This window comes from Lutra lutra, chromosome 17, assembly GCF_902655055.1.
Source record: "Lutra lutra chromosome 17, mLutLut1.2, whole genome shotgun sequence".
Lineage (NCBI taxonomy): Eukaryota > Metazoa > Chordata > Mammalia > Carnivora > Mustelidae > Lutra > Lutra lutra.
The window spans coordinates 34,744,703-34,771,141 of NC_062294.1; the positions used below are offsets into that span (position 1 = coordinate 34,744,703).

Below are 26,439 nucleotides of genomic sequence, written 5' to 3' on the forward strand. Positions count from 1 at the left end.
ATACTTTTCAAAAGTCAGCTAAAGGTAAACTGAAAGTGCCTATTTACCAAATCACTGGAGGATACAGGACTCTAAGCTTAGAAGATAAAAAAGATAAGCAGAACTGGAGTAAATGAAAATAAAAAAAATTTTTTTTAAAGATTTTATTTATTTATTTGACAGAGAGAGATCACAAGTAGACAGAGAGGCAGGCAGAGAGAGAGAGAGGGAAGCAGGCTCCCCGCTGAGCAGAGAGCCCGATGTGGGACTTGATCCCAGGACCCTGAGATCATGACCTGAGCCGAAGGCAGCGGCTTAACCCACTGAGCCACCCCAGGCGCCCGAAAATAAAAATTTTTTTAAGTTAAAAACAAAAAGTCAGCTAAATTATGGCACAGCATAGTGCCATAGTCCTTTCAGGAAACAATTTTGTAGTATGTTCTTAATACTACATTAAAAAAAGAAAAAAGAACATCTCAATAAGTGTAGAAAAAGTGTTTGTCAAAATACAACATCCACTCATGATAAAAAGCTTCAACAAAGTAGGTTTAGAGGGACCATACCTCAACATAATCAAGTCCATGTATGAAAAACCCACAGCTAACATCATCCTCAGTGGGGAAAAACGGAGTTTCTCCTCTTGGGTCAAGAATAAGACAAGGATGTTCACTCTTACCACTTTTATTCAACATAGTACTGGAAGTCCTAGCCATAGCAGACACAAAAAGAAATAAAAGGCATCCAAACTGGCAAGGAAGAAGTAAAATTTTCATTATCTGCAGATGAAACTATACTATATGTAGAAAACCTTAAAGACTCCACCAAAAAACTGCTAGAACTGATAAATGATAAAGAATTCAGTAAAGTCACAAGATACAAAATCAATGTACAAAAATCTGTTGCATTTCTACACACCAATAATGAAGCGGCAGAAAGAGAAATTAAGAATCAGTAGGAGGAGAAATTAAGGAGTCAATTCCACTTACTACTATACCAAAAACCATTAAGATACCTGGGAATAAACTTAACCAAAGACTTGAAAGACCTGTGCTCTGAAAACTATAAAACACCAATGAAAGGAACTGAAGATGACACAAAAAACCAGAAAGACATTCCATTCTTATTGATTGGAAGAACAAATGTTGTTAAAATATCTATAACACCTGGGGCGCCTGGGTAGCTCAGTGGGTTAAGCCTCTGCCTTTGGCTCAGGTCATGATCTCAGGGTCCTGGGATGGAGCCCCGCATCCGGCTCTCTGCTCAGCGGGGCCTGCTTCCCCCTCTCTCTCTGTCTGCCTCTCTGCCTACTTGTGATCTCTCTCTCTCTGTCTAATAAATAAATAAAATCTTTAAAAAAATATCTATACCACCCAAAGCAATCTACACATTTAATGCAATTCCTATCAAAATACCAATAGCATTTTTTTTCACTGAGCTAGAACAAACAATTGTAAATCTGTATGGAGCCACAAATGACCCGGAATAGCCAAAGCAATCTTGGAAAAGCAAAGCAAAGCTGGAGGCATCACAATTTGGGACTTCAAGTTATATTACAAAGCTGTAATGATCAAATCAGTATGGTACTGGTACAAAAACAGAGACACAGATCAACAGAACAGAACAGAAAACCCAGAAATGAACCAATAATGATATGGTCAATTAATCTTTGAAAAGGCAGGAAAGAATAACCAATAGGAAAAAGACAGTCTCTTCAACAAATGGTACTGGGAAAACCAGACAGACAGTACCATGCAAAAGAATGAAACTGGACTACTTTCTTATACACATATATACACACAAAAATAAATTCAGAATGGATTAAAGATCTAAATGTGAGACGAGAACCTTAAAAATCCTAGAAGAAAACACAGGCAGTAACCTCTTTGACATCAGCTGTAGCAACTTCTTCCTAGATATGGCTCCTGAGGTGAGGTAAACAAAAGCAACAATAAACTACTAAAGCAAGATAAAAAAATCTCCTGCACAATGAAGGAAATAATCAATAAAACTAAAAGGCAGCCTACGGAAGGGGAGAAGATATTTGTAAATGACATATCTGGTAAATGGTTAGTATTTGAAATACATAAAAAACTTATAAAACTCAACACCCAAAAACAATCCAATTAAAACATGAGAAGACAGGAATAGACATTTTACAAAGAAGACATCCAGATGGCCAACAGATACACGAAAAGGTGCTCAACTTCACTGATTGTCAGGGAAATGCAAATCAAAACTATAATGAGATATCACCTCACGCCTGTTAGAAAGGCTAAAATCAAAAACTCAAGAAACAACAAGTACTGGTGAGGATGTGGAGAAAAAGGATTATTGGCACTATTGGTGGGAATGCAACTGGTACAGCCACTGTAGAAAACAGTATGGAGGTTGTGCAGAAAGTTAAAAATAGAACTACCTTATGATCTAACGATTACATTACTAGGTATTTGCCCAAAGAATACAAGAATACTAATTCAAAGGGATACGTGCATCCTGGTGTTTATAGCAGCATTATTTACAACAGCCAATTATGAAAGCAGCCCAAGTATCCATTGATTGATGAATGGATAAAGAAATTGTGGTATAAATAAAAACACACACACACACACATATACTGGAATATTATTCAGCTACCAAAAAAAAAAAAAAAAAGAAATCTTGCCACTGGTAATGACACAGATGGAGCTAGAGAGAATGGTAAGTGAAATAAGTCAGGCAGAGAAAGACAATACTATGTCATTTCACTCATATGTGGAATTTAGTAAACAAAATCACCGAGGAAAGGGGAGGAAAAAAAAGAAAGGCAAACCAAGAAACAGGCTCTTAACAACAGAGAACAAACTGATGGTTACAGGGGCGGGGGAGGGGGCTGAATGAAATAGGTGATAGGGATTTAGGAGTAGAAGCACCTGTTGTGATGAACACTGGGTGATGAGTGGAAGTGTTGAATACCTTAAAGTATTGTATACCTGAAACTAATATTACACTGTATGTCAACTAAATGAAATTTAAATAAAAACTTTTAAAGGGACGCCTGGGTGGCTCAGTTGGTTGGACGACTGCCTTCGGCTCAGGTCATGATCCCGGAGTCCCGGGATCGAGTCCCACATCGGGCTCCCAGCTCAATGGGGAGTCTGCTTCTCCCTCTGACCTTCTCCTGGCTCATGCTCTCTCTCACTATCTCTCTCTCAAATAAATAAATAAAATCTTAAAAAAAAAATAAAAATAAAAAAAAATAAAAAATAAAAAAACTTTTAAAAAAGGAAACGAGATATACAATAAAAAGGAAACATGAGGTATTCAATTAGATAGTGTATATCTAATTGAGTAACTATTGTTCTTGAGTAACTTAAAAATTGAAGTAACTGAATAACTTCAATTATTTTCAAAGACATTCATCACAGTTGTTAATTTTTAAAATACAGAAAACACTGGAAACAACACACAATGTATGGCAAAGAGAAATTGCTTAGTAAATTATCCCTTTTAATAATGAACCAAAAATTACCAAGAACAAAAAAATGAGAAAACATTACAATGTTTTTTAAAAAAGAAAGACCCAGACATGGAAAGGACTAGAAAAACATACCAAATTCAGAATTTTATCAGTAATTTGAGTGATAAGAGACAATGAAGTTTTTGCTTTGTTCCTTTCTTTGTTCCGTTTTTTTTTTTTTTTTTTGCTTCAAAAAAACTGAATCTCATATCACATAAAAACTGGAAACGTAAAGAAGTAGACTGAAAGAAATATTTACCCGCTTATCATCATCTTGCTTGTGTTTTCTGGTTTTCTGAAGCAATTTCAGGCCTTCAATTTGTCTGACGAGAAGCGGTATGGTCATCTTGAACCGTTCCTCTAGACTCACAGCATCTAAAATCTAAGGGAACATGAGTCAGTCAGTAGAATCACTCTGAAACACGTGCTCCCAAAACAAGGCAGTCAGAGTCATGACTTAAATTATTAAGTAAAAAAGACAACTATCAATAGTCACAGCTACATTATGGCCAATACAACCAGATTAATTATATGAAATCACCAGAATCCTAAAAAAGAAAAAAAGGATTTTGAGCTTTCATTTAAAAATGAAGCCATGTGTGGGGCGCCTGGGTGGCTCAGTGGGTTAAGCCGCTGCCTTCGGCTCAGGTCATGATCTCAGGGTCCTGGGATCGAGCCCCGCATCGGGCTCTCTGCTCAGCGGGGAGCCTGCTTCCTCCTCTCTCTCTGCCTGCCTCTGTGCCTGCTTGTGATCTCTCTCTGTCAAATAAATAAATAAAATCTTAAAAAAAAAAAAAAAATGAAGCCATGTGTATTGTTCCAACAGCAAGAACAAAACACACGTTTAATGTCAACTCTTTCTGTGAATTATTCTCTTAAAACCCAGAATGTGCCTACATATTAGGCGTAAAAAATTTCTAGGTTCAAAATATTAAATTCTTACATTCATCAAAGAATAGGAGCACTTTTAACCAACCACCACTAATGATCGGAGTAACTAATGCCCTCCATTCTTTCAAATGTCCCTGCTGATGCCCACAGCCAGCTTACCCTCTGGTACTCCTGCACTCTTGTGCTCCTACCAGTTGAGCTGCACTCTTGTGTTTATAGAGTAAGGTGTTTATACACCTTTCTGTTAGATGCACTCACTGTTGTAATTTGTTAAATTTCCTACATAATTGTAATAAAAGTATTAAACTGATAAAGGTTTAATGAAAACCAATTTACATGTTCTATGAAGATTCAATAAAGCAGACTGCTTAAAAACACTATAAAAATTAGTATGTAAGAAAACGTACAGTTTTGAGAAAAAAACATACAAATCTAAGATTCTACATTTTTCAGTGTCTTTACAACTCATTTCACTTTCAAGAAATTGAAACTGAAAATCATAGATAATGCATCATAGGTATGTTTTATGTAAGAAACATCATGAAAAATTCTAATAAAGCAGGCCATACACAAAAGGTCACAGCTCCACATGTTTAAAAAATGGACAAAATATATTTATTTTTTGAGTTAAATATTATTTTTTAAATAATTTTCCACTTTAACTTTCCATAAAATGACAAACTACTAATAATGATAATGTGAATAAAAGAGCTGCTTGAACAAACAAAAATGTAAAGCAATTACTTTTAATAGTCAATTTCAGTGTAAGAGCATTTTAACTACATTTATGCATCTCCAGTAACTCTTACTGAAGGTCAAAATTTATTATTTCGAATAAAAACTAACAAAACAACTCTGCATTTCAGAAGGGAATACTGTACCTGGAGCTTCTCTTTGTTGCTTGTTCGGATAATTGAAGTCAGAATGTCTGGTAAAGCTTCCCTTGGAAGGCTATCTAAAAGGCGTCTCAATTTAGCAACTGCAGGGACTGACATATCTAACATTTCAACCAACTACAAGAAAAAAGAAGTCTTTTTAATGAAATCTGGCATTATTTGTAAATTCAAAAGACAGACTGCTATATAGGCTTAATGTTTGGGCCTCAGAGTCTTTATTTCTGAAAGATCACTGATTACCACTGCCCAGGCATTTACATGCCTCAGAGGAAAAGAGATGAACATTCAAAATATCAATCAGAATTGAAGCAAAAATGGCTCAAATACGGATAATATGAATGTTTAAAAGGCTCTGTAAATTTATGATTTTATTTTGAAAAAAATTAAAATTCATGGAAAAATTGCAATAGTATAATAAAGTCCTATTCTTTTTTCCCCTAAATTCATCAATTATTAACATTCTGCCACATTTGCTTTTTCTAAAAATGCGTGCACCCACACACACACACACACAGTTATTGCTGAACATTTTAGAGTAAGTGGCAGACATCCTGACCCTTGTTCTTAAGAACAAAGGTAATTCTCTTACATAATCACAGTGAAATTACCAAATTCTGGAAATTTAATAGAGTCGATGCTATTACGTTAACCAATGAGTAGCTGAAAAACAGTGTTTTAGTAGAACAATGGATTAATGAGAATCTGAGCACTGACTGTGAATGATTTTTATACAAACAACATCCAGGGTATATCCTGGAGTTAGGACACATTAAGTTAAAAGCAAGCTTTCAGTAACTATAATAATCACTGGGGTTGTTGACAAAAGTTCTCCTTTTCTTCTGGGCACATGGCGGGACTGCTCTTTCTCACCTCTTCTGAATACAAATGGGTCTATGAGCCTTGCCTGGATCCATGAAACATGAGAAGTAACAGTTTCTTCTGGGCAGAAGCATTAAAAACCATTTAGCCTTACCATATTTCCTTTTCTAGCCTCAGCAATAACAAATACATGTTTTGAGATGAATCTCTAATCCTCTTGAGTCCCTAAGTGACTCTAACAGGTAGATCAGCACACTCTCTAGTTTTACATACAAAGCATGAATAAGAAATACACCTTTGCTATAAAGTATACTGAGATTCTGGAGTACTTACAATAGCAAAGCTTAGCCCATACTGACTAATTCACAAATGATGTGCCTCATTTAGTCACTCTAAAAAGATTTCTGATGTCAGTACTAATCAAGCCTCTCTGAAGGCACTTTAATTTAGGAATCTATCCATTGCCTGCCTAGAGTCAAGGGAATGAAAGAAAGCGCAGTCATGATGAAGCCACTCAGGTGGGAGAAGGAGATAATAAAATTTAAAGACTCTTTCTCCTAAGAATTCATCCTAAGAAAATAAAACAGTTAAAACTTGTTCTCCAAGCACTTACTGAGCACAAACTACTTGACAGACACAACATACTGCTCGTAGGGGTGGTTAAAGCAGGGATGAATTCAAGTTCAGTAGAGGAAACAGACCTATAAGGTAAATTTCAATACGTGGTAAGCATCATATTAAAAAGGGTGCTTAAAGGACTGTGGGAGTGCAGGAAAAGGAGCACTAACAGCTCACAGGAGTTGGGAAAGCATGAATCTGAAAACTGAGAGAAGGAAGACCACTCCCAGCAGAGAAAACAGAAGGGACAAAATCACTGGGACATGAAACAACTAAGATGTGAAGCTGATGGACAGCGTGACTAAAACAATGGGTATAAATGGAATTTAACAGAGTTGGGAAGGGCCTTAATATTGTCCTAAGAAAGTTTAACTTTATCCTATCACCATTAAAGTATTTTACTCAGGGGAGAGGAAGGCCCAGAACTTCTTTAGAAAGGCTCAGTGAACAGGATGAGTCAGAGAAAAGAAACCAGAAAGAGATTAGTCAGGAAGCTATTGAAGAAGTCTACTGATGAAGAAGTCTACTGATGAAGTCTACTATGCAAGGAAATACAGAAGGAAATGACAGAAAAGTATCCACTGGAAACAACCCCAATGTCTAAAAAGAGGAAAGATAAAAATTCTGATAGCCCAACTCAATGAAATTTATTAAGCTACTTAATATGAAAAGTAGACATGGATAGGAAAACAAAATATAAGACTGAATTGGACTGAGATCAGAAGACAAGCCAAAAGTTAAACTAAATGCATGATAGTAGTGAAATTACGGTGATGTTTCTCTCTAAAGCCTCCTTTCATGTCATTATAATTCTTCACATGTTTAAAATTTCTCTTTTGATTCAAAGTGGGGAGAAGTAAAAAGCAAAGTGCAATCTCTATGAAGCTGTGTCCAATAGAAGAACAAAGACCCAGGAGTATTACCCAGGAAAAAAAGAAAATTCTGATTCTCCCTCTATCTCCTTCTTCAATGACATAATCACTTATTCCAGTTCTCAACATGAAGTTTCTTTGTTCAGAGTAGGTCCTTCCTTTCAGTCTCCACAGAAGTTATAGCTCTAAGTTCTCTATTTCCCTGTTGTTTACGACACTAGAAGTGTGTTGCTTCAAATGCCACATCAGGTACAGATACAAAGGATGTGGATACTTGCCTTACACGTTTCAACAAATGAGACCTTTAGACACTGCCTGATCCTCACAGATCTAGTTACAGTCACTGGACTGCATCAACAGAAAGTAGAAGACTCGATTTTACAATGTATTTTGATAAAGTTTCAAACAAAATGGGGTGAGGGGAGAAGATTTCTAGTCAATCTAGAGTTAAAAAAAATCTAAAACCTAGAATTAAAAAGTCAAATATTTAATGCATGCCTCATATGTGCTTCTCTCCCAGCATTCTAGGCTTTAATCAAGGCTTTAACCATCTTTGAAATCAGTCTACTGTAGACCTAACCCTCCAAAGTTACTGCCATTCTCAGTGTGACCTTGACTTCTGAACCAACATAACTTATGTAATTTGCTACCTAGGTAACTCTTGTGACATATGACTTTTGTTCAATATTTTAGTTTTTAACACTACTTAGGTTTAATAACTATCTGGTTTGGAGACACTGGAAGTTATAAGGAAAGCTCTAGAAAGACTCCTCAGAAAAATTTTAGAAAGAGTTGGCTCATTTTTCCTAGAATGTCGTAGGTACACTCTTAGACAAAAGCAAAGTGAAACCAATATGTTATATTACTAAGTCATTTAAACATATGCTGCCCTAAAACTTCACACTCAATAGATTCATCATATCTTAGGGCAGGAAAGGAACTGGAGAAAATGGGGTTTTAAGGAAAAAAATAAAAGCAACTCACTTGTACTGCATATTTGTAAAACTGTTCTGATAGTTCTCCTAGTTCCTCCCTAGTTTTACAGGTATTGGGAAATTCCTCAAGCCGGTCCAACTGTTCCACTTCAGCAACAGGATATGGCTTCTCTTTTAAGACCTGTACAATCTGGAAACGGCACAGGCCTGTAATCAGCAAAGTATAGTGAGGCTTGGGCCAGTTACTGCCTACAACCTGAACCGCCAGGGCAGCCGTCCCAATCCTGAAAAACACACAAAACATCAGTGTTACAAATGTTCAGTGTGGTAGGACAGAAACTTGCCTCAAAAGGTATTGTCTTTTCTGAGAAATTATTTTAAAAACAACATCTAAAGTGGAAATGAATTATTTCTCTAATTTAGCCACTAGTAACGGTCTGTGAAGTCACCAACATCAGCAAGGGGGCAAAGCAGACTGTCTCATTCTAATCATCATCTCCTTTGAGATTAGGTAAAAATTCCTAAAAATAAAAACATAAAAGTGCTTGATAATTACATAGCTTAAATTCATTTTGCTAGGAATGAGGCAATATTATACCAGAACAAATATTAGCGTTTTAAACAGATGGATATATAAACAGCAGAACGTTAAACCAATCTAAGAAATCTCTGTTCCAATAACCAGTTTTGCAACCAACATCAAGCCCGGTTTTTCACACCATCAGTCCCCGAAACTTCTACGTATCTGCCTTCTCACAAACTGTCATCAAATCTGATAATTAGTATCTATGCCCATGAATATGAAATATCTAAATGTGGGGACTAAATATTAGAGGCCACACACTGAAGGTATACACTTTGTTCTGTCCTAAGTGGTAAAGGTTCCACCTAATACTAACTATAAAAGTTCTACTTTATTTCAGTCTTAGCTCCTTACCAGAACATACAATTCTGACCAAGTTACATATAAACTTAATTCACAGAAAGGAAGTCCCATCCAAACTAAGGCAAAATGATACAAAATGGAAAGAGCCACATTCAGAAAACACACCCAGACCCCAAACTAAAATTCTATCTTCTCCCTTCAGCCACAGGAAGGCCTGTGATTTCAGAGAAGAAACTAGAATTAAGGTAACTAGAACTCTCAACACCCTGGGGAAATGGTAATCCTGGAAAATCAAACTCACCCATCTCAAACATACAGAATTACATTTGAATACAGAATTTGAATATGTCAGGGAATTTGCTTACTTCTATATGCAGTCAATTCACAACTACTTCCTTATATTAATTCTGTAGATTATGCGGAACCTTTGGCTTCCTTCTGCCATTCAGTTAATTTTGAACTATGTCCATCTTTCCTTACCACCTTTTCTGTCCTATCACTTGTACAGGGGATAAAAACTGATTTAAACAATAACTAAAACCAAAGAATCAGGAAGATAATTTGGTGGGGGGGGGACATGATATACTTTAAAAACTGAAATGATTTGATAATTACCTATTATTTTAAGGTATCTGTGTTGTGGCTGTTTGTCTTCAGTCATTAATGGTAGTAGGCTATATCTCCCATTTCCTGTAAACCAACTCAGATTGCCTAAGAAAGTTAGCAATAGCTGAACTGATCCAAGACCAAGACTACAATTCCCCTCAGATGATGCCATCAATGCTTGCACAATGCAGATCTGTCTACAGACAACATCAACAGATGACAAACTGGATCCCTGGCCTAAGGGGTTTGCAAACTGGAACCACGGAGAAACCAGAGAGAGAGATGAGGCAACTCCAAACCTCCAGATTAGGAGATAAATTTAATTATTTGAGCCACGTCATTCATGAAAGGTAAAACTAAAAATGAGTTTTCTTACAAAGCAAGTAAAACAGTGTGTTAACTATGAAAGGAAGATGCTCCAAATCAAAAAGAGATTAAGTTGGATTTATATTATGCCTCTCCTTCTAATGAAATAAAATATATAAAGGTTTTACAATTGTTAATTGGGTCTAACCTTAAAATCGCTTACAGCTGACTAGAATGTAACATTTTTAAAGAAAAACAAGATCTATGAAATGATTGATGACTACAAAGAGTATCTGGCAAAAGACATTTTGGGTGAAAAGCTCTGTGAAGAAGCACCATGTTTAAATGTGATTTTAGACAAGTTCTATTGTATTTTGGGCTCTAGGTTATATATATAAACACAGAGAGTAAGTAAACAAAATATGCATTAATTTAATACTTTCCTACTAACTATGATACATAACGGGCTTCATATCAAGTTAGTCATCTTTCTAAATATTCCAGTTTTTCTATTAATATTTGTTTTATTTGCCTTATGCATGACCATAAGGCAACATTCTGATTTTGCAACAGACCCAAATGTATACAACAAATGAGTGGTGTTCTTTCCCTTTAGGTTAGTAGTTCTGTAAATCTACACCTTAGTTACTGTGGTATTTTACAGTTTGAAGAATTTTTGAACTCCTAACTGGGATCTATTTTCAGAGTTGTAAAATACTGTTTTAATCCAAACAAAGTCTGATTACAATGGGTTGATTAATGTACTTTGGAAACTGACTTAGACAATAGAAGAGTTCCAAAAATATCTGAGAACCATCAACTGTAGTTGTGGGAAAATCTAAAAGCAGCACTACTACAAAAGGCAGTTTTCGAAGATGAGGATATTGTATAAATATCCAAACTGGCCTACCTATGCCAACCACTTGCTTTTTTTTTTTTTTTTTTTAACTTTAAAGCTCTCCATCTTTCTTGGAATCCTCAATCTTCCAAATCTTTTTCTATAATGACATAGTTCAGTTCTGCCCATACTGAAAGACTACGGGGCCTTCTCACTTCTCTCTCCTTCACCATTTGTGAAATTTACATTTAAAACTACCTATTTGGGGGCACCTGGGTGGCTCAGTGGGTTAAAGCCTCTGCCTTCGGCTCAGGTCATGATCCCAAAGACCTGGGATGGAGCCCCGCATCGGGCTCTCTGCTCAGCGGGGAGCCTGCTTCCACCTCTCTCTCTCTGCCTGCTTCTCTGCCTACCTGTGATCTCTGCCTGTCAAATAAATAAATAAATAAAATCTTAAAAAAAAAAAAAAAGACCAACTACCTATTTGGGGATAATACCTCTAACATATAGGTTTATTGCTCTGTAGCCTACAAAAGGCTTTCATAAGTATTATCTCATTATGTACTACCTTTCAGTCCTGTGAGGAAGGTAGCATCATTTCCTTATTATAAATTAGCGGCTGAGATTCAAAAAGGGTAAACAGGTTAGTTTTCCCTGAAAGATACTGCATAGGCAGGCAAAAGAGACCTGTATTAAGTTTCAGGATATATTTTACTTTTATCACCACAATGGACAATATCAATTTGTGCCTATAAGAAATATAAACACAGACTTATTCACATAACTTCTAAATAGTTGAGATACTAGAAAGCACTGCTATCATTTAATATCAACTGTTCACATCTTATTACACTTAACAAAGAGAAGCATTTCTACCAAAACTCTAGAATCAAGTTACACATCTTTGGGAAAGAACAACTGAAACATCTTTTTAGTATTCTCTTGTATCACCCTACTTATCTTCTTGAATTATTTATGCTTTTTGGCAAAACTCATCATCATGATTAATAATGATTTAGAAACAAGGAGCTTATTAGGATTGCCCCAAGGTCTACAACAGATGAGGCTTCTGTTGCTATAGGATTTTTGGTTTTCATTCCTTTACTAATACTTCATTTCTGGGGGTGCCTGGCTGGCTCAGTCAACAGAGCATGCAACTCTTAATCTTGGGGTGGCGAGTTCAAGCCCCACAATGGGGACAGAGATTACTTAAAAAAATTTTTTTTCAATTAAAACTTCATTTCTGAATTTAAGATTGCCACTTGTAGACACTTTCCTAAAAAAGAATAAATGCAGATTTAGGAAAATCTATAGAGCTATCCATTACATACTTGCTAACATAAATTTTAAAATGTTAGTACTATCAGGTAATATTTCTGAATGCCTAAGAATGCTCACAGATAAAAATAGGAGTAATGCCTGGACAAAAAGTTAACCCAAATTATGAAACTGTACATCTGCTATCTACAAAGCATTCATTTCTTGTCAGACAACTGCCAGTGAAACTAATTTGGGATCTTCGAGGAAGAAGCCAGAAAGAGAGGGGCTGAGAAATCAGCACTAGGTGGAAATGAAGCCATGTATCCTGAAGACCGTAAGGCTGGAAGACGACTGGATGACCATCTTGAAAGGCATGAAAGGACAGTGTATATGTAGTACTAAATTATTATCCATCTTCATTAAGAAAATAATGAGTCACTCAAGTCAAGGTCAACAGGGTGCCCTGAGGTAGCATTAAGAGCCAAGTTCTACACTGCAGGGCTAATCCAAAGCTCCTCCTTTAAAAAGACTCCTGTGTCGGGTAACATGCCTGCACACTAACTAACATGCAGAAGGGAGTGTGCTGTTCGAAACAGTAAAGTGAGCTGTTCAGGGAAGTCAACATCTGGCTTTGCTATTTTGTGCAACAAGGAACACAGTGGAATAGATGACTTCTGCTGCTCTTCAAGACTGAGGCATTGTCACCTGGATGGTCTAAAGGAAACAAAAGACAGGAGTAGAGCCCCTGGCCTTCCCTTTGGGTACCACCACCATCTGGAAAAGCAGGTAACTGAGGAAGGGCAGATTTATGTATCGAAACAGAGTAATGGTATGGTTATGGGTAACTCAATATTTGCATTATCAAAGCTTTTTAAATTTTTAAAAGAGTGTTTCAACGTCATATTAGAGAAAAAAGACATCTGAAGCTAGTACTAAGGAATGTAGTACAATCCTACACAGATTTTTCAAGTAGCAAACAATATTTCTAGAATAACCAGATGGACTGGTGGATCCTTCTAATAGAATTCTATGAAGAATTGCCAATATATTTTTTCTAACTTAAATGAATAATTTTAACTTTGCTATTAATTTAAAACAAAAGCAGTGATATGAACATCACGGATCAGATCATACATCATCTGAATATTAACAATTGCTTCCAAGCATGAGAATTCAGTTACAGATGTGTTGGAGGGATTTACATAAAAGAAATTAAAAAGCATCCAAACTCTTGCCAGGATATACTAACAAAATGACTAAAATATGACTAAATCTCCTTTCGAAATTCACAGTGTACCCATGGGTAATAACCACACATATGCACAGAACTAAAACAAAAAATCTAACCATGAACACTCCTGCCTCAACCAGCAATCAAATGCCTAGGCACAGAGAGCAAAAAATTGTGGCATAAGCAGAGGCTTAAGGAGTGGGGTCATTATGTTGGGAAACCAGAATTCAATACAATTTATCAGAGTTCATGGAAACTTGAGAAGTATCCAATTCCATGCAAGCAATAACCAAAGGAGATCAGTTGGAAGTCAAAATGTTTCCCATGCCTGAGCAATGCAAGGTTTTTACAATGTGGATTAATGAGATAGTGTTACTGGGTTTTTTTTTGTTTTAGGAAGGGAAGGGAGAGATACCAGTTTCCCTTCTGAATTTGAAGATAGTCAAAGACTCTCCTTTTAGAAATGTATATAGTCATGAAATTTGGGGTAAGAATAAGGCATTCCAAATCATTCAGTCAGGAATCCCTAACTTTAAAAAAGGATACCTGGAGGTAAACAATTGCTCTAAACTGAAAGCATCTCAGGAAGAGTTAAGGATAGGAGGCACAGGCTAGGGAGGTGAGTCTGAAAAAAAAAAAAATGATATCATTTGTTGAGCATATACTGTATCCCAGCATTGTCTAATAGAAATACAATGTAAACCACATATGTAATTTTAGTAGCCATACTGGAAAAGCAAAAAGTAAAATACTAGTATTTTATTTAACCCTGAACAGCCAAAGTACTACCATTCCAACTCCTAATCTATGTAAAATTTATTAATTAACCAGCAAAACATTTTACATACTAAATTTTCAAATTCTAGTGTGTGCTGTATACTTACAGCACGTTTGGGCTGACTAACTGCACTGATTTATCTAGGACTAACAGTGTTTCCTGGGAAACAGGACTTCTACAACTACAACTACTTCAATTCGCCGCAAACCCCGGCAGTTGGTCACTCTAGCAACTCAGTTTGGACCGGACACATGTGACTAGTGGCTACAGTACTGGACTACTATCAAGCACAAAAATTATTTCACTTAATTAATTAACACTTAATTAACATGCCCAAAAAATGGTTACTGTTAGGTTCCAATAGGCACAGGGTGTCTCACCCAAAGACACACAACTAGGGCCATCGTGTAGGGCAATCTAGTGGTAAGCTTGCGGTGTAAGAAATGTTAAGATACGAGAAAAAGAGCAGATAGGAGGAGATGAGAAAATTCCAGAAAGGGAAGACAAGGGAATACGTGAGCAGGAAGGGAGGGTAAAAGAGAAGGGGCAGGCAGGGAGTTTGGAAGACAGGCACCCAAAAATTAATGAAAAGGGTAGTGCGGATTAGGACGGCACAGGAAAAAGAGAAAACGTATGGAATAGCAAGTGTCTCACTTACGAGGGCAGAAAGATGGAGGAAGGGAAGAAAAGAAAAGAAAGAGGAGGCGCCTGGAAAATTCAGAAACTGGGCCAGGAGTCTGAAGACTTGGGGGGGGGGGGGCGGGCGGGGAAGAGAACTTAAATCAAAGGAACAGCGCCAGCTAACTGAGGAATTTTCACTACTTCATGAGTTATGCCCTTTAACAGTCACGAGACAGACATCTGTCACCCCCATTTCACACAGGAGGTAGCTGAAGAGGCAAAACTGAGCCACGAAGGCCACCCCTCGAGCCTCAACGTCCCGAGGCCGGGCCTGGCCTGGGCCGGGGTCCGGAGAGGAGGCCGCGCCGCCCGCCGCCGCCGCCGCGGGGGCCGCCCGGCCTACCTGTGCAGCGGCGGCAGGTCCTGCGCGTCGCTGGCCGGGTCGGGCGTATTGGGGATCACCCCCAGGATGGTACTCTGCAGCGAAGTGCCCTTAAGCAGGCGGCCCCGCACCAGCTGCAGGTTGCGGGCCGAGTCTACGCTGGTGCGCATGGTGGAGCCGGGCAGGAGCACGCCCTCGTTGGTGAGCAGCAGCGGGAGGCGTCTGGGGATCTGGATGGGGCTCACGGACGACATGGTGACAGCTGTTCACGCTGTGGAACCGTCAAAAACAGCAGCAGCCACAGCTCTGCGCGACCTCTTGAGCCCCGACTAAAGCTCCCAACCACTGGCGCGTCGGCGCGCTAGCGCTTCCGGCTCCGCTCTACGGCCCGCCCCCGGGCTCAAACTCCGCAGCTTCGCGCTGCCCCCTTCCGGAGCCGCCCCGCAGAGCGCGTGCATTAAGTGTAGGAGAACAGGAGTACTTCAGCCCGAGCAATCTTTACCCTCCACGAGGTCTGCCTTTCCATTTTCTCCTGAGGCTCAGCCGCAGAACTGTGCCCTGGAGAGAGGACCATGTTTAAATTTTATCTACTTGAAATGTTTTTAACTTTTCATTCGAACTGATTTTAGATTTACAAAAATATTGCAAAAAGGAGTTCCCACAGTTCAATGATAAAAACCAGAAATTAACATCACTGTTATCTAACCTATAGACCTTGCACAAATTTTGCCAGTTTTCTCACCAATGTCCTTTTTTTTCTGGCCCAGGATCCTACTTTATATTTAGTCGTGATGTCTCCTAAATCATATATACACACACACACACACACACACACACACACACACACACACATATATGTACTTTTAAAGAACATTGGCCCGTAATTTTGTAGAATGTCCCTTAATTTGGGTTTATCTGAAGTTTTCTTGGGATGAACGTTATAACATTATACATTTTTGGCAGAAAGACTATACAGAAGAGATGTGACCTTCTTCCTGATACATGATGGTTGAAATTTATTATTAATGATGATTTTGCCCCTGATTACTTGGTAAAGGAGGTATCTGCTGGATTTCCCTACTGTAAGCTGGTATATTTCTTTTTATAAGTAATACATACATTCTAGGGAGTTAATACTACATTTATTACTGGAATTCTGTAAGAAAAATCTGCACATTTCCCTCATTTATTTACTTACTCAATTTTTTTTTACTTTATTAAGGGTTCACTGATTTTTTTATGGGTTATAACGCAATAATATGTATTTTATCGCTTGAAATGTTTTAGATTTGGCCATTAATGCTTGTTCACGTTGAGACTTGACTTGGGTTTGGCTATAGGTTGAAGATGGAAAATTTTCCCTGTAAAGTCCAGCAATGCTTTCGGAATCCAAGAAGGAGTCGAGAGTCCATTCATTAAGAGGCTGCTAAGTACAAGGCTCCGAGCTAATTGTGGAGGGGTAAAGAGTATAACATAAGACAAGCTCCTACCCTTGGGTATCTCTTGGCCAGGGGGATAGCCCTGTAGACGGCTGAGTCTGATACAGGGCAGGTGGAACTGTGCGCTTCTGTGTATGCTGCGGAGAAGGCAGATATATAAGGCAGTGGTGGAGATAGAGATACAGGAACTTGAATGCTCCTGCCGAAAGCTCTTTCTCTGACATTATCCCACCTTTCTTTCATTCACTAAGCAATATTTTTGGAATACCTACTATATACTGGATATTATTTTAGGTGCTGGGTAACTGTCAGTGAACAAGACAGGCAAGGTTACTGCTTTCATGGAGCTGAACTTCTAGAGAGGGAAACAAACAATAAGCAAGGAGAGTAATTTTGGATGGTGGGAAGTCCTTTAGGCGGTCAGAGAAGGGTTCACTGGACAGATGACATTTGAACTGGGCCCTGTGCATGAAGAGGTAGCAATGCAAAGCTCAGGGGAGGTGATATTCCAGGTCAAGGAAGTGACAATTGCAAAGACTTTGTGGCTGGAATGAATTTTGGGTATTTGAGGAAACTACTCCTGGAATTCAGTGCAAGTGGGGCATGGTGGTTTGGCTGAGATAAGAGTAGTGCCAGGGTCAGATAATAGAGGGGTGTGGAAGAGGTAAAAAGGTAGGGTAAGGAGTCTAGTAAGAAGTCAGCGTTTTACTCTAAGCCTGATGCAAGCCTCTAGCAGCTTCAAGGTGCAGAATAACGTTTCTGGTTTAAGTTTTCAAGAGACCATTGTGGCTGCTGTGTGGAGAAGGCAATGTAATGATTTAAGATCAGAAGCTGGGAAGCTAGTTATGAGGTGGTTACAGTTGTCCAGGCAAGAGAAAATGAGGACTTAGACTGCAAGCTACATTGGAGTGTAGCTTCAACAGAAAATGCTGATGGCTCGGATGTGATGAAGGAAGGAAAAACCAGTTCTCAAGGTTATCTCCTAGACTGGGGCCCGAGCCACCAGGCCTAGAGAGAAGTTGAGCTGAAGATCCTGGATACAGTAAGCAAGCTCTGGACCGTTTCTCTGGATGTACATTACGCATCCTACCTTGTGGTAGACTCTGGGGAGAGAGAGAGAGATTAAAAAAAAAAAAAATTGACCCAGGTCCACAAGAGCTTACCTTTTTATCAAAGCCTCTCTAAGGGCAAGATGGAGAGGCCCAATTTTTTTTTTTGAGGTTTTCTTGTGTTTAGCAAAAAAATTAAAAAACCATCTTATAAACTTCATGGTCTATTTTTTTTTTTTTTTACTTTTCCAAATTTTTTTTAATTTAAATTCCATTAACCAATATAATCTACATCACCAGTTTTGGATGTAGGGTTCAATAATTCATTAGCTGCATATGGCACCCAGTGCTTATCACATCATATGCCCTTCCTAATACCCATCACCCAATTATCCCATCCACCCACCCACCACCCCTCCAGAAACCCTGTTTGTTTCCTGTAGTTAAGAGTCTTTCTGATGACCTCTTGTCCCGTGATGACTCTGATGACTTCTTTTTTTTTCCCAAATTATTTTTTTTATTTCTTTTCAGCGTAACAGAATTCATTGTTTATGCACCACACCCAGTGCTCCATGCAATCCGTGCCCTCCATAATACCCACCACCTGGCTCCCCCAACCTCCCAACCCCCCGCCCCTTCAAAACCCTCAGATTGTTTTTCAGAGTCCATAGTCTCTCATGGTTCACCTCCCCTTCCAATTTCCCTCAACTCCCTTCTCCTCTCCATCTCCCTGTGTCCTCCATGTTATTTGTTATGCTCCATGGTCTATTTTTTAAACACTTATGTTTAATGCTTTTAACCTACACACTTATACCCCTGCCCCCGTAACAGCAATAACAAAAAACAAAATTGATATTCTATTCATATAATAATCGCCAGATTTATTTTTTTTAAATACAAATTCACACTGCACTAAGGAAGCTGTGTTATGGGAATGGATCCACGTTTAAATTGCTTGCTGATGGACACCTTCTTTTAATCCTGTGACTGTATGTCTGTGATGGGATGTGTCCGCCGACCTGGAAAAGCCTCAAGAATCTAAATGTGAGTTCTTCTGTAGCCATGTGGATTTCCTGGTTCCTTCTTTGACAGGCTCTGCATCTACATTATTTATTTATCCTTCACATATTTATTAAACATCTACTGTGTGCTGAGCACTATTCTAGATTCACAAATACATCAATGAGCAAGACAAGGTCCCTGGTTTCAAAGAGCTGATATTCTAGTGAGGTAGGCAGAAAATGAATACACCAAGAAAGAAAGATTTGAGAGAGCGGTAAGTAGAGCAAATAAAGCAGGAAGCTATGTAGAAGGGGATAGAAAGAGGAGTGCAGTGTTCACAAGGGAGGTCTGCGAAGGTTATTCCCAGGAGGTGGTGTCTGAGCTGAGACCTGAATGGTGAGAATGGACCAGCTCCACGAGGAGCTGGAAGGAGAATGTTCTTGGCAGAGATTAGGATTAGTGCAAAGATCAAGTTGGGGAGGAGCTTCCCAGTTTCTGGAACAGAGAAGAAGGCCAGGCATTTGGATGTGAGATTCAGCAATCAGGAAGATGCCAGTGATGGCCTCCAGAAGCTATCAGAACTAGCAGAAGGAAATGAACCTCAAAGCAGGGAAAGTTGACAGGCACAGGGTGTAAATGGACTGGAAGGGAGAGATACAGGAATAAGATCTAACCATCTAGATCTCACGTTCCTTACCCTTTGGGTACATTCCCTACCCTCTGGTGCACCTTCTAGCTTTGGACACTACATACTGCTGGATAAGGGGTAAGCACAATGAGGAAGTAGGTCAGCTCCTCCCGACAGCCTGTGCCACATATAACCTTGCTGCAGTGGCTCCCCTCCTGTTCCCAGGTTGTTTGGTCATATGCAAATGACCCATGTCTAAGCCAAGTTTATCATCATGATGTTCCCCCTCCAAGGGATGGGGAGAACACAGGGCTGGAGGCAACTATTTCCTCTGTTTTATTCCTGTCACATCCTTATCCTCACCCTCAACACAGTGTTGGTCTCACCCCAATCCGAGCGAATAAACTTGCACTCTAGTTCTTCCCAAAAGGAAGTTGGGAGGCCAGGGAACTTCTCGAGGTCTGCTAAAGGAAGTTCTGGAGGGAATTTCCCTGGTCAGTCAAGGAAGCAGAGCTGGGCCTCATCGATTGGAATTTGGCACACACTAATGTGTGCCTGAGCTGCCATCATGCTGAAATGAGCAACTCATGTTCTGCAAACATGTATCCATTACACATGCTTACATTTCCTTCATTTCCAATTGGTTTACTTTTCCCTGTTATTAGTTTCTTGGATAAATGCCATATAAAAATTGGTCACACCTTTGAAATCCTCGCTGCATCTCTCCTCAGGTGTGTAAAAATAATCAAGGTTGGCAAATCAGACCAGAGCTGAAAGGTGAGAGAACATTCAATATCTCTATTTGGTCTCTAAGCACATGGTCTTCCTCTTGAGCCCCTACTTGCTGGTTAATGAAGAGAAAATAAGTGTTCGGGCTTACCATTTTAACCTCCTGTCTAATCCAGTCATTTAAATAGTTCCTTTAAGTTACTCTCAGTGAAGGATCAGCCTCAGAGCTGTGGCCTGGCAGAGGACAAGTCAGGGTCCTGGGCATAGTGTCCTCTTCTCCTTGGCTCTTCCAAGTGATGTTTTTTGTCCGCCTGGTCACTGCCTACCCTGCTGTCATTGGAGAGTGTGGAGTAATGCATTTTGGCTTGCTTGTGGCATGGTGGTGTTCTCCAGGTTACCAGGCCTCTATGGGGCCACACTCTGCTCTCAAGACCTTTCCACGACTCTCATTTATTTGCAGTGTGGTTAGCCCACTAGGCCCCCTCAGCAAGGCCCTCACCCAAACTTTCAGCTCCTTCTTGTTCCCCTCTGCATCAAGGGAGCCAGGAAAGCTAACCCCCAGGCACAGCCTAACTTAGGAGTGAATTGAAAAAAACTGTTCCCAGTGGAAGAAGGATTTAGAAAGAGGCACCATGTTTTCCAGATGATCAGCAGGGGTCTGCTGGAGTCTGTTCATACTGGCTCAGGAGAACAAACTGTCACCTTTCAGGAATTCTGAGAGCCCAGTCATTAAACACAAACATTATTAAAATTAAATTATTTAAATTTGTGATTAAATATATCATATCAAAGACAAAGGTAATACTCAAAATGTATCACTCCCTAGTTATTTTACTACATTTTACTATTATTTGCATTTTGAAATTATTTATCTCTGTTGCATCTGTAGGGTGGAAATACTGTAGAATGAGGGATCATTATGTCTGTCTCACCAACTTCATATTCCATAGTAGCTTGAAATCAGCTGCAGTGGGAATATTTACACCGCACACACACAAAAATGTTAAAAAGCCTTATAAAGCAATGCTATTTTATTATTTTGTTGATTGCGTAAGCTGAAGAAATAAATGCAGGAAATGCTAATAATGCAGATTAAATCTACAAGTCTATTGTGCCTAAAGCCATCACATTGTGACAAGCATAAGAAAAATGAGGAAGTATTGTTTCAGTATTTGCAAACTATTCAGGGCATTGAAAAATTAGTGAAGATCCAGCCAAAAGTCACCTTTGATATTTCATTTTCCTCTTACTCACTAAGCTAAAGCAAATGTCAAGCAGCGTTCATTTTGGAACTGGACTCACCAATTGCGATAGTAGATTAGTTATAGATACAAACCTCTGTCAGCGCACCAGTGATATAGCCGCTTGCCATGTCCATGACTTGCAATCCCGAATTTGTTGGCTTCCGCTCCCTGCCCTCGCCATTCCCTTCCCTGGAAAACTTTGTGTAGGGAATAGACTGTACTGCACTACACTGTGGTCCTCACCCAGGGGTTTCTATTGAGTTATGCCAATTTTACCTTAATGTGTCTGTGTCCTATACTGTTTCATGGCAGCCAGAAACCTTGTTTCTCCCCAGAGTCTTTAAAGAAAGTGCGTGACATTCTCTCTTTCTTCTTTTCCACCATCCCTGACAGACTGACTTTTTAAAAATTTTTTTAATTTAAATTCAATTTAATTAACATATTGGGTATCATTAGTTTCAGAGGTAGGATTTAGTGATTCATCAGTTGCATACAACATCCAGTGTTCCTATAGCAAGAGCCCTCCTGAATGCCTGTCACCCAGTGACCCCATCCCCTGACCCACAACCCCTTCAGGAACCCTCAGTTTGTTTTCTAGAGTTAAGAGTCTCTTATGGTTTGCCTCCACCTCTGTTTTCATCTTATTTTACTTTTCCTTCCCTTCCCTTATGTTGATCTGTTTTGCTTCTTAAATTCCACATATGGGTGAAATCCTATGGTATTTGTCCTTCTCTGACTGACTTATTTCGTGTTCGCTTCTATGATTGCACGGCAAGTAAACCTTATGGTCTGATGCCTTGACTGGGGAGTCTGTCTTGCATGTTCCATAGCAGAATTCCAGAACCGGAGGCCACCAGTTGGGGTCGTGATTTGCTGAAAGGAAGTGGTTTGGGAGGAAATGGGATAGAGGCATTTGGAGAATCTTCTCCCAAGACTGGTTAGTCTGCAAGTCTATTTACTCAAAGCACAACCCAATATTTGAACATCAAGAGCTGTATTTGAACATCAGGACTGACTACATAATTTGTGAGGCCCAGTGCAAAATGGAAACTTGGGCTCCTTGTTCAAAATTATTAAGAATTTCAAGATGGTGACAGCAAGGACTTAAACAAACCTGGACCTTTCTGAATACGAGGCTCTTGGAAGCACTGGTCATACCCCAGATGCTGGCCCTACTGTATACTCTCTTTTTCCATTCCTTCAGAAATATTAAATTAGGGGCGCCTGGGTGGCTCAGTCGGTAAAAGCCTCTGTGTTCGGCACAGGTCATGATCCCAGGGTCCTGGGATCGAGCCCTGAATCGGGCTCTCTGCTCAGAGCAGGGAGCCTGCTTCCCCCTCTCTCTCTGCCTGCCTCTCTGTCTGCTTGTGATCTGTCTGTCAAATAAATAAATAAAATCCTAAAAAAAAAAAAAGAAATATTAAGTTACCATCCCTTCTCCCAACCCAAGCATATAGATGTTCTGGGAGTGAGTCACATGTTCAGAAAGGCAAAAATGAAAAGTATTTTAGTATATTTTCAAAATACCTTTGGTTATTTAAGGTTCCTAAACTGTATCTAGCTCTATTCGCTGAGTCTGTGAAAACTAAGAGTTAGAGTCAATAGTAAAATTGCATTTCCTTCATGTATTTATCCATCCTTTTATCATTTATTTATTGAGCACCTGCTATCCTCATAGCACTGTCCCAGGCTCCAAGGATTCAATAGTGAGCAAAACTGACATGTCCCTGTCCTTGTGAGGCTCTTGATTTAGAGCAGGAAATGAGCTCTAAACAAATAATGATTCACACAAATATAGAATTACCAATTGGGATAAGAGAAGAAGCATGGTTTTATGAGCAGGCCTGGCCCAGTGTTATAGGGTTGACATTGTTTGGTTAGAGAAGTTTTCCCCAAGTCATCTTGAGCTGAGGCCTGAGTAGATGTTTAAAAAGAGGGAGGCAAGCTCTCCTGCATGACCATGGCCCACTCCTTGCAGGGAATGTCCCCCTCTCCTGACTCCTAAGGGTTGAATTTAAGCTACTCTTACCTGCTGCCTTTTCAGATTCTCTGATTCTGGGAAACGAAGGATTGACAAGACAGCTGAAAATGACCAGGAAGAGGATATACTGGGTCCCCAGATCTTCAGGTGGCCTCGGGAATCTTGGCATGGACGTGAGCAATGACATGGTTTCAGGGCTTAGCTATGTAAGTAGGTCTCCTTTGCATGAAAATACCAGAAAACTGAATTGACAGGATATTCTCAATGGTCACAAATTAGATCAGAAAATTTTATCCCGTATTATTCAACCTTGGTTTCTTTTAATGGGTCTCAGGCTTCTGCAATTAAATGAATCATAATCTTTGGTCATGACACCACTTCATGGTGGTCTATGTATCTATGTATCATCTATTACCTATTTATCTATGTATTTACTTATAATAGTACATTAGGCACCTGTAGGCCCATCATCAACTCACCAGCTTGAACCTTGACAATCACATCCAGCTACTGGATCTCCTTCCACTTCATTCCCCGACTTTCCCAACTGAAGTAGCTACTCCCCTGAATCCTTTCTCATCAATCCCTTACTATGCTTTTAAGATAGTATTATATAGTCTATGTGAAGTCCTAAAGATAATACTTTAAAAATTTTTTAGTTGTTTCCTACTTTATCAAAAGGGTCCCATGTAATGTTTGGGGGTTACTCTCTTACTTGTTGATTTCTTTTTAGTAGGTTTACCCTTAGAGGGTGACTTGGTCCACATTCTGTGGGTGACTAATGATAGCTCCCTTTAGTCTTGTCTAAAGTGTGTATCACAGATTAAAAACATGGGGAGGTGGGGTGGCCTGCCCAGAGTCACCCCAGGAATGTAGGCAGAGCTAAGGCTGGGACCCAGTTATCTCGACTCATGGCCCACCACTTATTCCCTACCCAGAAACCTTTCTTTTATTTATTTTTTAATTGAGATACAATTGACATAAAACATATTCGTTTTAGGTATATGACATAATGATTCAATATTTGTATATAGTGTGAAAGAGTTACTAAACATAACATCCATCGCCTCATACAATTATAAATTTTTTTCTTGTGATGGCAAATTTTAAGATCTGCTTTTCAAAGCTTTCAGACCTACAATGCAGTGTTCTTAACTATAGTTACCACGCTGTACGTTATAGCCCCATGGCATTTATTTTTAAATTTTTTTATTTTTAATTTATTATTATTATTATTATTATTATTATTATTATTATTATTAAGTTCAGTTCCCATGACATTTATTTTATAACTGAAAGTTTTTGACCCCCTTTGCCCATTTCACCCAAACCCCACGCCCACCTCTGGCAACCACCAATCCGTTCTCTGAACGCTTTGTTATTGTTGTGTTTAGGTTCTAAATACACGTGAAATCATACAGTGTTTGTCTTTCTCTGTCTGACTCTAGCAGCCTTTCTTTAGGAAGCTGAATGTGGGAAGATCCATTGCCCTTGGGTGGCTGGTCTGGCACTTCAGAATAATATTTATGAGATTGGTTGGGAAACTGATGTTCTTTTGGTTTTTCTTTCCCAAGAATACGTACACTCTAGAAGATGGCTCCTGGAGCCAGCAGGTGAGGAAGCCTGAGGCACCGGAGGTGGCAACAGTTCTCCCCTGGGGGAAGTATGATGCTGCCTGGAGAACCATGATTCCTTTCCGTCCCAAGCCAAAGTGAGTTCTGAGGGGGAGGTAAGGGCAGTACCCATTAGGGCAATGTTCTTCAGACCTTAACACCTAGGCTCTTTCCCAAAGGTGTCTCCACATGGTCATGTCACCCACCACAGCCACATACCTCCAGAGCAGACTGTGGCACATCAGGGAGGCAGAGTCAACTCATTCACTCACTCATTTGTTCATTCATTCATTCATTCATTCATCCAACAAGGATTCATTGAGCACATATATGTGCCAGGCACTGTGCTAGACCTTGGGGGAACCACAGTAAGTGAGACAGACATGATCCTTGCCCATCACGGACCACACATTGGGGAGGAAGACAATAAGCAAGTAAACTAATAAACATGGTTATAGGCTGCTTGAAGATGGTATTAGGAAGAAGTGTGAGGGTGCTGAGGGACAATAGAGGGACAATAGCAACAAGTTGATAGGTTCTTGGTAGTTAAGCTGTTCCCTGGAGGATAAACAAGAGATTACTAGGTTGGAGTAAAGAAAGAGTGATCTGGGCGAGGGAACAGCATGTGCAAAGACTTGACCTTGAGGTGGAAAGAACACAATATGACGTGTCTAGAAACTGAGGAGGCCAGTGTCACTGGAGTTTTGTGTGATAAGGAATGTGGCATGAGATGAGATTGCAGAAGGATGCAAATTTCCACAGGGCACATTAAGTATGTTGGTCTCCATTCTAAGGAAATGGGGAGCTGTTGAAAGGGCCCAAATGCCTTGTGGTGTTACCCTTAAACTTAAGAGTTAAAGAAATTCAATGTATCCTTGTCCAGTAAACCACAGTTGAAAATAACCATCCCCCAATGTCTCTCTGACCCACACAACCTTTCTCTCAGGGGCCTGCACAGAATTCATTTATTCATCATGTATGGACAGGACCTCAGCATTCCTCTAGGCCGTTTCTTCAGCATTTTGTCACCAGGACTCCGTTTTGTATCCACAATCCCCTCTTCTCTCTCACAAGTTTGCTAAGATTTTACCTATCAACAGAACTGCTGTTGTTTTCCTATTTTTAAAAAAACTTGAGCTCCCCTCACTACTAGCTACATCGTTCCCACAGGATTGCTCTCATCTCCACTGAGAACAAAGAACCTGGGTACTTCAAGGAACTGGGAGGTCTCATATAGAGGAACGCTCTGCTCCTCTATCAGTTCACAGTCTCTGGCCCTTTTTCTGCAATCACACATGGCCCCACATAGCGGGTGATACCTGATACCGATCCCCATCCTC

General features: G+C 39.5%; 2 protein-coding genes across 2 annotated transcripts in view; one reads left to right on the forward strand and one right to left on the reverse strand.

Moving 5' to 3' along the window:
* LONP2 (lon peptidase 2, peroxisomal) overlaps window positions 1-15,781 on the reverse strand; it is a 131,022-nt gene extending 115,241 nt beyond the window's left edge. Inside the window, exons 1-4 of the mRNA XM_047712356.1 lie at window positions 15,436-15,781; window positions 8,556-8,790; window positions 5,248-5,379; window positions 3,735-3,857 (exon numbers count right to left, since the gene is read on the reverse strand). Of these exons, the coding sequence (XP_047568312.1) occupies window positions 3,735-3,857; window positions 5,248-5,379; window positions 8,556-8,790; window positions 15,436-15,668 (723 nt within the window). The 5' untranslated portion in view covers window positions 15,669-15,781. The remainder of the gene's footprint in view (window positions 1-3,734; window positions 3,858-5,247; window positions 5,380-8,555; window positions 8,791-15,435) is intronic.
* LOC125089879 (ATP-binding cassette sub-family C member 12) overlaps window positions 13,050-26,439 on the forward strand; it is a 157,479-nt gene continuing 144,089 nt past the window's right edge. The window contains exons 1-3 of the mRNA XM_047712350.1: window positions 13,050-13,188; window positions 23,550-23,692; window positions 25,061-25,197. Of these exons, the coding sequence (XP_047568306.1) occupies window positions 23,594-23,692; window positions 25,061-25,197 (236 nt within the window). The 5' untranslated portion in view covers window positions 13,050-13,188; window positions 23,550-23,593. The remainder of the gene's footprint in view (window positions 13,189-23,549; window positions 23,693-25,060; window positions 25,198-26,439) is intronic.